The sequence below is a fragment of the Salmo trutta genome, chromosome 25, assembly GCF_901001165.1.
Source record: "Salmo trutta chromosome 25, fSalTru1.1, whole genome shotgun sequence".
Lineage (NCBI taxonomy): Eukaryota > Metazoa > Chordata > Actinopteri > Salmoniformes > Salmonidae > Salmo > Salmo trutta.
In genome coordinates this window covers 34,299,603-34,312,851 of record NC_042981.1, presented here as the reverse complement: position 1 = coordinate 34,312,851, position 13,249 = coordinate 34,299,603, and the positions used below count along the sequence as shown (strand labels likewise).

At 42.9% G+C, this 13,249-nt stretch overlaps 1 protein-coding gene across 2 annotated transcripts in view; it reads left to right on the top strand.

The window, feature by feature from the left end:
* Nucleotides 1-13,249, top strand: part of LOC115162474 (disks large-associated protein 2) — a 179,990-nt gene that overhangs the window by 130,890 nt on the left and 35,851 nt on the right. For both annotated transcript variants that reach the window (XM_029713806.1, XM_029713808.1), the window contains exon 3: nucleotides 11,478-11,689. In XM_029713806.1, coding sequence (XP_029569666.1) covers nucleotides 11,478-11,689 — 212 coding nt within the window. The remainder of the gene's footprint in view (nucleotides 1-11,477; nucleotides 11,690-13,249) is intronic.

Here is a 13,249-nt window from a genome sequence, read left to right as displayed (position 1 = left end):
AACCCTGGTGGATTGTGGGGAACGGCATTAAGATCAATTCAAAGGGAATCAGCATGTTTGTAGTTGATGGTCCAGAGGTTTTATGTTGGGGTTGTTGTAGTAAAGGGTAGGCCATTTGCTTGGGAATGGCAAGTCCCTTACCAACTGCACTCTGAAATAACTATGTATATCAAACAATGGTATTTGTGTATGATGAATCAATATCAAAGCTCTTAAGACAATGAAAAGTACATGTTTTATAGTAAGCATGCAACCCATGAGGTATGATCTGCTGATAATCTCAGGGAACTTTGAGCGGGCTACTGCCTGGAGCTAAAACCATGTGAACTCCTCAACACTCAGAGAAACACTCCTCAGGGACTCTCCATGAAGTGGAATGTGGTGTAACTGTTAGATGCTGTCTTAAATGGACAAGAGGTACATTACTCAACCCACCCACCATTCTAATGGGGAGTCCGGCATTGTATCTGACTATTAGCTGACGTAAACAGGAAAACGGGAGCATGAGGTCTGTGACTAATTCCAAGCAACTGTATATAAAACCCTTTTAAAGGTGATGAACTCCAAACAACGTTGGGGCCTTAGAACCTCTACTCTCTTATCTCTCTAAGTGTACTAAGCTCTCTCTGAGACAATGATGATAGGAGACGGTAATGTAATCTTCATCTGATCATTAAATGGGGTGTCTGAACATCCATAAACACGTTGGTTGTTCTATAAATAGCCCGACCCGTTCTATTGGTTCTCTGCCGCAGGGCTATTTTGAGTCTCGGTTGTCAATCGGCCACGGGTGACGCATTTCCCCTGGGGGATTGGTGCCCTCTCTCAGAGGTGAGCTAGCTACCAGGGAGACAGGGGGAAATAAACAGACTATTCTGGTCTCTGGCTGGCTGACTGGCTGTCTGACTGTCTGTCTCACTGTCTCTATCTCTCTCCCTTTCCTTATCAACAGGAGCAGTGAGTCAGGCAGATTGAGTTGTTAGACAAGAACATTACTCTAACTTTAGGCAACATCCTGTTGCTGTTCTGCTTTGTTTTCCTATTTCGGTTTTAGGGTGCAATCCTATAGATTAAATGCGGAAGACAAATTTCAGATGAAGGCATTCAGTTGTGCAACTGACTATGCATCCCCTTTTCCTTTCCCAATAAAGATAGTTGTTGTTGTTTGCTGTTGTGGGAGGTGGGGTGTTTGTGGCACTCATTATGGTTTGATGTGCCAGCAAGAGTATTATAGTTTTGGGTTTTTAATTATTTTATTTTTTTAATACATTTTTTAAAACTTTTATTAGAAATTCGGTTAGTTTCAGTTAGTTTGCAGACTTGATTTACTAGTTTTTATTCCGTTTTAGTTTGATAATAACATTTATATTTTGCTTTTATTTAATTTAATTTCAGTGTTAGGAACAGAAAGTGGCCTATGCGTGGACTTGCCAGACTCAATGAATAACTGAACCAAAGCTTTGTCTCTTTTTTTATACTCATTGGAATGAGACAGGTTTCTGCTCATTTAAAGCCAGGGGGGAAGTAAGCCAGTACGGTCCAGTACAGTGTAGGCCTACTGGCAAAAGAGATAGTGACGGTACGTTGTACCGGTAAAACATGAGCCTATCTCTATAATTAAAACAAAGATTGAAAGAAAACTGCTATTATACCGCCTGGCAGCCGCTTGAGAAATGAGCGAATGGACTTTAGAACGGATGGTATGAACTCCAAAATGCGGTGTATACCAAAATGCGGTGTGGTTCGAGGGGAACACAAACATTTTGAGAAAGTAGAGATCACTAGTCGGGACCGAAACATGCGCGGACACCAGTGCATACAACAATCTATTCAGGTTACAAGTTTGCCTAATGACAATCAACGAATGTCATTACACTTTTTGGTGTTTTAATAGATGCCCCTTTTCATTCATCAAATGACAGGTGCAAAGTGCACTGTTTTAGATGCTGGAATTGTTTAAGAGTGGATGACTGTGCGCAGGTAGCCTGCTTTTTGAAGTGATTTGTTTGACAATCAATGAAAACATCATGCCTGGTTGTGTTCATGCCACATTATAAGGTAATACATTTTTACAGTTAAATGACATGGCTTTACTATTAGACCCATACATTTTTACAGTTAAATGACATGGCCTTACTATTAGGCCCATACATTTTTACAGTTAAATGACATGGCTTTACTATTAGGCCCATACATTTTTACAGTTAAATGACATGGCTTTACTATTAGGCCCATACATTTTTACAGTTAAATGACATGGCTTTACTGTTAGGCCCATACATTTTTACAGTTAAATGACATGGCCTTACTATTAGGCCCATACATTTTTACAGTTAAATGACATGGCTTTACTATTAGGCCCATACATTTTTACAGTTAAATGACATGGCTTTACTATTAGGCCCATACATTTTTACAGTTACATGACATGGCTTTACTGTTAGGCCCATACATTTTTACAGTTAAATGACATGGCTTTACTATTAGGCCCATACATTTTTACAGTTAAATGACATGGCTTTACTGTTAGGCCCATACATTTTTACAGTTAAATGACATGGCTTTACTATTAGGCCCATACATTTTTACAGTTAAATGACATGGCTTTACTATTAGGCCCATACATTTTTACAGTTAAATGACATGGCTTTACTATTAGGCCCATACATTTTTACAGTTAAATGACATGGCTTTACTATTAGGCCCATACATTTTTACAGTTAAATGACATGGCTTTATTGTTAGGCCCATACATTTTTACAGTTAAATGACATGGCTTTACTATTAGGCCCATACATTTTTACAGTTAAATGACATGGCTTTATTGTTAGGCCCATACATTTTTACAGTTAAATGACATGGCTTTACTGTTAGGCCCATACATTTTTTCACACATTTTCACATATAGGAACATCAACTCAAATGTTATTTGTCACATGCAGCGAATACAACAGGTGTAGACTTTACTGTGAAACGCTTACTTATGAACACTTTCCCAATAATGCAGAGTTAAAAAGTAAGAAAGGAAATAAAAAAAGGAAATAGTAACACACCAAAATACCACACCGGGAAAAAAATGGTATCTACTTTCACCCAGGTCTAAAGCACACTCCTAAAGTCTGTTGTCCTCGGGAAGAGGTTGCCGTTTGCATTGTCAACGTGCAGCTAGCTGGTGGCTGTCTCACTTTGTCTTTTTACTTTAATTGTTTGAATGCTTCTTGTGGATGCTGTTCAGGTGAACTTTCAAGTTGGTAGGGGTTTTCCCTTTGATCTCCATGCCACGCCTGTACCATTTTCTAACACAACAATACATTTACTTTTGTCTCTCACAGCAATGTCGTCAAAATAATAATAAGGCGGCCAAAGGAAGTGTTGGCTTTGGGGATGACCAGTGAAATATACCTGCTGGAGCGTGTGCTACAGGTGGGTGTTGCTATGGTCACCAGTGAGCTGAGATAAAGCGGGGTTTACCTAGCAAAGACTTATAGATGACCTGAAGCCAGTGGGTTTGACGACGAATATGTAGTGAGGGCCAGCCAACGAGAGCATATAGGGCGCAGTGGTGGGTAATACAGTATATGGACAAAATGGATGGCACTGTGATAGACTACATCCAGTTTGCTGAGTCGAGTGTTGGAGGCTATTTTGTAAATGGCATCGCCGAAGTCAAGGATCGGTAGGATAATCAGTTTTACGAGAATATGTTTGGCAGCATGAGTGAAGGAGGCTTTGTTGCAAAATAGGAAGCCAATTCTAGATTTAATTTTGGATTGGAGATGCTTAATGTGAGTCTGGAAGGAGAGTTTACAGTCTAACCAGACACTTAGGTATTTGTAGTTGTCCACATATTCTAAGTCAGAACCGTCCAGAGTAGTGATGCTAGTCGGGCGGGCGGGTGCAGGCAGAAATCGGTTGAAGAGCATGCATTTAGTTTTACTAGCATTTAAATGCAGTTGGAGGCCACGGAAGGAGTATTGTATGGCATTGAAGCTCGTTTGGAGGTTTGTTAACACAGTGTCCAAAGAAGGGCCAGATGTATGCAGAATGGTGTCATCTGCGTAGAGGTGGATCAGAGAATCACCAACAGCAAGAGTGACATCATTGATATATACAGAGAAAATGGTCGGCCCGAGAATTGAACCCTGTGGCACCCCCATAGAGACTGCCAGAGGTCCGGACAACAGGCCCTCCGATTTGACACAGTGAACTTTATTTGAGAAGTAGTTGGTGAACCAGGCGAGGCAGTCATTTGAGAAGCCAAGGCTATTGAGTCTGCCGAAAAGAATGTGATGATTGACAGAGTCTAAAGCCTTGGCCAGGTCGATGAAAACGGCTGCACAGTACTGTCTTTTATCGATGGCGGTTATGATATCATTTAGGACCTTGAGCGTGGCTGAGGTGCACCCATGACCAGCTCAGAAACCAGATTGCATAGTGGAGAAGGTACGGTGGGATTAGAAATGGTCGGTGATCTGTTTGTTAACTTGGCTTTCGAAGATTTTAGAAAGGCAGGGTAGGATGGATATAGGTTTATAACAGTTTGGGTCTAGAGTGTCTCCCCCTTTGAAGAGGGGGATGACCGCGGCAGGTTTCCAATCTTTGGGGATCTCAGACGATACGAAAGAGAGTTTGAACAGGCTAGTAATAGGGGTTGCAACAATTTCGGCGGATCATTTTAGAAAGAGAGGGTCCATATTGTCTAGCCCAGCTGATTTGTAGGGATCCAGATTTTGCAGCTCGTTAGTGTGCAGAGGACAGGACAGAGATAGAGTACAGTTGGCTTCTTCCTGAAATTACAAATGTTGGGAATCATATGTGGCATCAACCATCGCTCTCTCTCTCTGGCAGACTGATTACACAAATTAGTCCCAATTACCCTGCCATGAACCCATTCACACACACACACACACACACACACACACACACACACACACACACACACACACACACACACACACACACACACACACACACACACACAGGCCCTCGTTAGTACCTGTTGGGGAGGAACAGCAGGTTTGATTTAGATGCAGTAACGTGACAGTGACAATGCAATTAAGCCCTGGACGTGACCAGCTTACCTGACCAAGATACAGATTTACTACCGACTGCTGCTCTTGGCACACTGCTCGGCCAAAATGCCACAACACAATATCTTTGTTTACGGTTTGTCTTAGTCTTGATTAATTCACTTTCACCATTTAACACAACTCTCTTTTCCTTCCAGAAGAGTACAAAGCAAGGATTAGGCTTTGATAGTTTTGCTGATAAGGCAATGCGGCAGGATTTAATAAACCAATGAACTGCCATGTTGACTTGCCAAAGGTGGATCGTTCAGAGTGAGAAAGCCTGTGATTAAAGGCAGAGTGAAGTTGCAGCACTGCAGAAACCACAGAGTTTCTCTCTGTGAGGGTGAACCAGACAGACACAATAAACCCACATCATCAGAGATGGGCTATAGCCTCGCTCGAAAGCCTTACACTCAAAGGAGGGCATAGGTAAAAAAAATAATAATAAAATACATTTATAGCTAAAGTGCATTCGGAAAGTATTCAGACCCCTTCCCTTTTTCCACATTTTGTTACGTTACAGTCTTGTTCTAAAATTTATAAAAATATTTTTTTTCTCATCAATCTACACACATTAATGACAAAGCGAAAACAGGTTTTTAGAATTTTTTGCCAAATTATTAAAAATACACAAATTGAAATACCTTATTTACATAAGTATTCAGACCCTTTGCTATGAGACTCTAAATTGAGCTCAGGCGCATCCTGTTTCTATTGTTCATCCTTGTGATGCTTATACAACTTGATGTAGTGGAAAGGCACACACCTGTCTATATAAAGTCCCACAGTTGACAGTGTATGTCAGAGCAAAAAACAAGACAGGTCGAAAGAATTGTTGGTAGATCTCCGAGACAGGATTGTGTCGAGGCAAAGATCTCAGAAAGGGTACCAAAAAGATTTGGCAGCATTGAAGGTCCCCAAGAACACAATGGCCTCTATCATTCTTAAATGGAAGAAGTTTGGAACCACCCAGACTCTTCCTAGAGCTGGCCACCCGGCCAAACTGAGCAATCAGTGGAGAAGGGCCTTGGTCATGGAAGTGACCAAGAACCTGATAGTCACTAGGTTCTTGGTGAGAGAACCTTCCAGAAGAACATCCATTTCTGCAGCACTCTACCAATCAGGCCATTATGGTATAGTTGCCAGATGGCCACTCCTCAGTAAAAGGAACATGACAGCCCGCTTGAAGTTTGCCAAAAGGCACTTAAAGGACTCTCAGACCATGAGAAACAAGATTCTCTGGTCTGATGAAACCAAGATTGAACTCTGTAGCCTGAATGCCAAGTGTTACGTCTGGAGGAAACCTGGCACCATCCCTACGGTGAAGCATGTTGGTGGGTGCATCATGCTGTGGGGATGTTTTTCAGCGGCAGGGACTGGGAGACTAGTCAGGATCAAGGGAAAGATGAACGGATTAAAGTGCAGAGAGATCCTTGATGAAAGCCTGCTCCAGAGCGCTCAGGACCTCAGACTGGGGCGAAGGTTCACCTTCCAACGGGACAACGACCCTAAGCACACAGCCAAGACAATGCAGGAGTGGCTTCAGGTGGCCAAGCCAGAGCCTAGACTATAACCCGATCGAAATCTTTGGAGAGACCTGAAAATAGCTGTGCAGCGACACTCTCCATCCAACCTGACAGCGCTTGAGAGGATCTGCAAAGAAGAATGGGAGAAACTCCCCAAATACAGGTGGGACAAGCTTGTAGCGTCATACCCAAGAAGACTCGAGGCTGTAATCGCTGCCAAAGGTGCTTCAACAAAGTACTGAGTGAAGGGTCTGAATACTTGTGTAAAGGTGATATTTACGTTTTTTCTGAGGTAGTAAGGTATAGAGACCCCAGCCTTCATTGCCCTGACAACGGAGTCCAACAACCTTATGACGGGAGAGAAGACCATTAGCTGCAGCCTACCAGGCAGGCAGTGAGACCCAGACCCAGGACCAAGAAACACAGAAAGAGAGAGGTAGAGCAAGGTAGTCTGAGAGAGAGAGCCAGAACGGGAGGGGAGATCAAAAAAATAACACCCCTCGCTAAAACACACTGAATCATTCTCTTCCCACAATCCTCTCTGAAGAAATGATGGAGCGGGGAGGGATTATCACTGATTGAGGTGTTTAGCGACGTCGTGCCAGGGAAGCCAGGTCTTTCCCCCTTTCTACTCTGGCTGGGTCCTGTTTTAATGGCGCTGACTTATGTTCCTAGCGGGAGATGACCTGAGTGGAACGGAGCTGCAGAGTTAATCAATGAAATGCACTGCAGGAGCAGCAGCAGGGCCTACACTCTACAGCCCATCCCCCTGGGGAGGCCTATGGGGCAGGAGCAAGGCTGAGAGCGCAGGCCTGGAAATGCACATTCAGTACAGGTCATTCACACATTATCTGGAGAACTGGACTAGAATCTAGAATGTATAGTCTATCCTATTAGGACAGGATCAGGGCTGAGGCCTGAGGCCACATACAGGTGAACGCCCAAACATAGTCTGGGAGAGGAGATATACAGTAGCTACAGTCTATCTCAGAATGTGTCCTTTTTCTGCCTCTCGTGTTTTGCCGTCATGTATAGTTTGTAGTGGCTCTCCTCACTTGAATAAATGTATTACATTCTGCCCATAGATAACTAAGTACACATTCTAGTATATTCTATCATGTTGCAAGCAGCATGAACCGTTTGGACCACGACTGTGTAGATTTGTATGTTCTCTTCCTCCATGCAAACAGCCCTGTGCTGTGTGTGTATTCATTAGGATGGGAGACACAGAGATGTCTGGTTCGCTGTCTCTACACGGGGGGGGGGGGGGGGGGGGGGGAATCCACCCGTCTATCTAGTTTATTAGCAAATCCCAAATTAAACAAATCTCACCACAGTGTATGGCTGTCCTCTGGCGCTCCTTCCTTAATTAGACGTCTAAAAATATCTAACTCCTTGAAGACCTAATTAACCCATCGACTCTGGTGAGCGTTCAATGTTTGTATATGTATGTGTGTGTTTGTGTGTGTGAGTGTGTGTGTGTGTGTGTGTTTTGGACCAGACGTCCTCACAAGCGTAGTAAAACAAGAACAATTTAGATAAGTGGGGACATTTTGCCGGTTCCCACAAGGAACATTTTTAGGTTTAGGGTTAGAAGTAGGGACAGGAGTTAGGGTTAGGGGTTAAGATTAGAGTTAGGTTAAGGGGAATACATTTTTGAACCACACAAGGATAGTACAACAAACGTGTGTGTGTGTGTGTGTGTGTGTGTGTGTGTGTGTGTGTGTGTGTGTGTGTGTGTGTGTGTGTGTGTGTGTGTCGTCTGAAGGATATAAAATGATAACTCCCTTGGTATGTGTGTGTGGCCCAGTTTTGCTTATTTGTGTGGCATCATCATGGCACATTATGGAGTCATAATATTATGAATTTCTGCCATAGAGCGCGGTGGACCCACGGGCCTTATGACTTTCAACACACAAGCCCTAATAACTATAGCCAGCTCTCTACTGTCAGATCATTGGTAAGCCAAGCTCATCGCCAAGCTAGGGACCCTGGGACTGAACCCCTCCCTCTGCAACTGAATCCTGGACTTCGTGACGGGCCGGCCCTAGGTGCTGAGGGTAGGCAACAACACCTCCGTCACGCTGACCTTCAACATTGGGACTCCTCTGGGGTGTGTGCTTAGTCCCGTCCTGTACTCCCTGTTCACCGACAACTGCATGACCACGCATGACTCCAACACCATCATCAAGTTTGCTGACAACACGACGGTGGTAGGCCTAATCACAGACAACAATGAGTCAGTCTAGAGGGCTCCCGAGTGGCGCAGCAGTCTAAGGCACTGCATCTCAGTACTAGAGGTGTCACTACAGACCCTTGTTCGATTACAGGCTGTATCACAACCGGCAATGATTGGGAGTCCCATAGGGCGGCGCACAATTGGCCCGGCGTCATCCGGGGTAGGCCGTCATTGTAAAATAAGAATTTGTTCTTAACTGACTTGCCAAGTTAAATAAAGGTTCATTTTGAGACTTAGCAGTGTGGTGTCAGGACAACAGCCTCTCCCTCAACATCTGTAAGACCAAGGAGCTGCTCGTGGACTATAGGAGAAAGAGGGTGCGCCCCAATCCACATCGATGGGACTGTTGTGGAGTGGTTCGAGAGCTTCAAGTGACTTGGCGTCCACATTTCTAAGAACTTAACATGGTCCACACACACAGTCGTGAAGAGGGCAGCGCCTCTTCCCCCTCAGGAGGCTGAAAAGATTTGGTATGGGCCCTCAGATCCTCAAAAAGTTCTACAGCTGCACTATCGAGAGCATCTTGACTGGCTGCATCAATGCTTGGTATGGCAAATACATCGCAAAGCCTTACAGAGAGGGTGGTTCGGACAGCCCAATATATCACTGGGGCCAAGCTCCCTGCCATCCAGGACCTCTACATCAGGCCGTGTCAGAGGAAGGCCCGAAAAATTGCCAAACACTCCAGCCACCCAGGCCATAGACTGTTCACTCTGCTACCGTCCGGAAAATGGTACTGGAGTATCGGCTGTGATAGTTGCGGTAATTGAACTCTGCTGTACTTGAAGTAAAGCAAAACTGTGATAGAGAGGGCTCTATTGTAACAAACCTAACGCAATACCAAAAATATAAAGAGATCGAGGGAATGTCCACTCACCGTTATACTGCTCGCAAATGTAATGTTTTATAAACAGCATGGAACCATCTTACAGATCCTATTTGCACTTCTCCAGAAATAGCAGACGAATTTGCCAATGGACGGTGTATCTTTCTAATAAGTTAAATTACATGGGGGGAAACCAATCATAGATTTTGTTCTAAATACGAGATTCATCGGCACAAAAGGCACATCTCTCCTTCCATGGGCACTGTGCTTCATGGCTGGATAGGCTGCACTTCCGCTCTCTAAATTCATGCCTTTATCAACTGCGTGACCGTTAAGACCTGCTTTTTGTGGGTCTTAAAATGGCCCATTAGCGCTGTAAAATGGCCCATTAGCGCTGTAAAACGGCCCATTAGCGCTGCATGAAATAGTCACTTTTGCGCTTGTTTTTAAGGACAAACCTCAAATATTGCCACCCCTCCCACCTCAGTGCAAGCGAGCTGATGTTAGACAGGTAAATTACCGAACCTGGTGTTAGGGCTGGAAAATGTCAGTGCCAGACGAAATTGCTAACTAACGTGCGTATGACACTTGCACCGCCTTTCTGCCAGCCGAAAATAGAGCCCAGAGAGAGGAAGAGAGAGAGAGAGAGACTTTAGTGCTAACTTCTTTATTTAACGAGCCTGTGATATTTAAATGAGTTTGTAAACAGCATGATGTCATCAGTTCGATTAAATGAATCCCTAGCCGTTTGTCCAGCAGCTTCAAATAGTTTCCCCAACCTTTCAACAACTGCCATTATACAAACAGAACACCAGAATATGATACTTTTGTGTTAGGCTTAGGATTTTAGTTAGATTTTTTGAATTTCAGAAGGGATTTTCGTAACAAATAGACCCTCAATTACTCTGTATATTTTTGAAGTAATTATATTGAATTAAACCCAATTCTATTTTATTCAACTGAACTAGAACAGTTCTCTTGCATGGTTTATTTACTGCTCATAGACGTCTTGCGTCAGGAAGTAAACCATCCGTCAGCAATGTCAAACAGTGTTACCGCTGCTCTGCTGTGGTTTATCAGGCAACATGTAACACTCTGAAAGCAGGAGACACCACATCTCTGATGCTGCTCTCACATTCAATATTGAAGAGCCTTATGATGTGTAATGCAACCTTGGGTAAACACAGCACGATCACACTGCACGTACCTCGCTTTGAGTTTCAATCTGGGAACAGATTGCAGTCAAGGGAACAAGTCTGAGTCAGAAAACATCTTGCCAATGGGGATGATGCCATGCAAGAGCTTTGTCTCAGCTGCAAATGTCTTACTAGCCATAGAGAGAGAATGATAACATAACGTTACAAGTGATGTACTGTACCTATCTTTGCCTGAGCTGTGGTTAAATGTGACTGTGGATGAATCTCCTATTTAGTTTGATCCTCTATGATCCCACTCTCACCACCTTCATTTTACCAATAAACATGATCTGATCATGATCAGTCTGCTTTACACTACGGCTGAGCCAATAGCCACATTGAGAAAACAACAACTCTCCTGACATACCAAAACCAAACAGCTAATGGCTAACTGTTTTCAGGTCTATGTAACAATATAGTTTAAAGATAAACTGTACCTACCTACAGTAACTACTGTACCATGTAGGTAAGTACATGTTACTGCAAGTCGGACCAAAGAAACTTTGAGGTAAACCTGTGTATCTGTAGTACTCTTACTATAATTACATTACAGTATCTTCTACAATCTTACTACTTCTGTTACAGGGTACCCAACCCTTCTCTCTATCTCCCGCCCCCCAGGTACCTCAGGATGAGTGGAGTGGTTACCCAGGGGGAGGTAAGGACGATGAGATCCCCTGTCGGAGGATGAGGAGCAGCAGTTACGTCAAAGCCATGGGTGATGAGGAGAGTGGAGAGTCTGACTCCAGCCCCAAGACCTCCCCCGTGAAGACGGTCCGGCCAGACGCCCTGGTCAAGTCTGTCATGCAGAGACCACTCCTAGACTCCCAGAGGTAGGCCATGTAAAGTATCCAAGCATGTGTAACTGAGTTAAGAACGTGCCGTAAGCTCACTCCACAGCTAGCTTGAAATGTCGCGGATGGAGCCATCCAAATCGGTACCTTTTGGGTGCCTCAACCTGTTGGAACATTGTCAAGGAGGGCGGTCAGGTATGTTGCGAAGCAGAAGATCACTGGTTCGAGCCCAGTATGGGGCAGTCAGACATGGGAGGAAGCTAAGCTATTAGCAGCACACTGACCCCCATTACACATGAAATGCCAAAGATTTGATCCTAGATCTGTGGTTAATAAGGGCAACTTCTAGAACTTGTAGAAATACCAAATGAATTAATAAATTAATCAGATTTGATTTCTATAGCAAAAAGTTTTTAGTGTCATTGTTTATAAAGCTTTGTTAAGTGTGTGCACTGGAGGCATAAAATGAATGAAAGCTGGAAAGGATTAGATAGGCCATGATGCAGACACAAGAAACGAGGTTAGGATGATGATGGCATGACGTTAGAACAAATGCAGCAGATTAACATGAAATTAGATTACAATACTTGTCCTTTGGATGAGACGAGCAAAATTCTAACACACTAACAATGGCACAAGCAAAAACATATCCTAGATAGATGATTCAATAAGAGGGGCAAGAGTGCTGCTGTTTGCCTTTTTACATACTCTGTTGGAAGGCAATGTCGTTATTGGATTATAAAACTGCATATTGTAGTTCTCTTTTTCTTTACATTAAAGTCAGTGAGGAAAATTAAAACCAAAACGATCCAATGTTGTTATTTCCATAGAAATGTCTCCCCATTACAAATCTGATTTCAGAATAGTTTTAGAGCCTTGAATTAATTACACATAGTGTTTAAAGGGGCACACAGGTTATTTCCTCTGTGTCTACTTCTACATGAAAAAATACTATAGTATACTATGGTATAATACTATAGTATTCACTGAAATGTTTTTGCGGACTTTACAGTACTGTAGTATTTACAATTACTGTAGTATTTACTGTTAACTATAGTATAAATACTGTAGTAAAAGAAAACTATAGTATGTACTATGGTAATTAATATAGTGCAGATTGTATACTGTAGTATTTACTGTAGTGTTTTTGCAGACTGTACTATACTGTAGTATTTATTGTAGTGTTTTTTCAGATTGTAGTATACTGTAGTATTTATGATAGGGTTTTTGCAGATATTACTGTAGTAGTTACTATAGTGTTTTTGTTTTATTATCTTTGACATAGAAGTGGTAGCTTTCTCCTTCAGGAAACCTACTGCAGAAATACTAAACGAGCACATTTTCCATAACCTGTTGGTAGGTAGGACTGGGGTCTGAACGGATAATAATATATTCTAGAACCTGTATAGAACACAATATGGTCTATACTTGGCATGCAGGTTTCTCACTTATGGGTGGCACAAATTGGTATATGGGGGAGGGGAATGGACAGGGTATATGGAAATGAAATACTGTATAATTTACTATAGTTAAAAAAGTGTAGTGTTTTTGCAGACTGTAGTGTTACATTTGATTTGATTTTTGCCCCTCTTTTCGTGT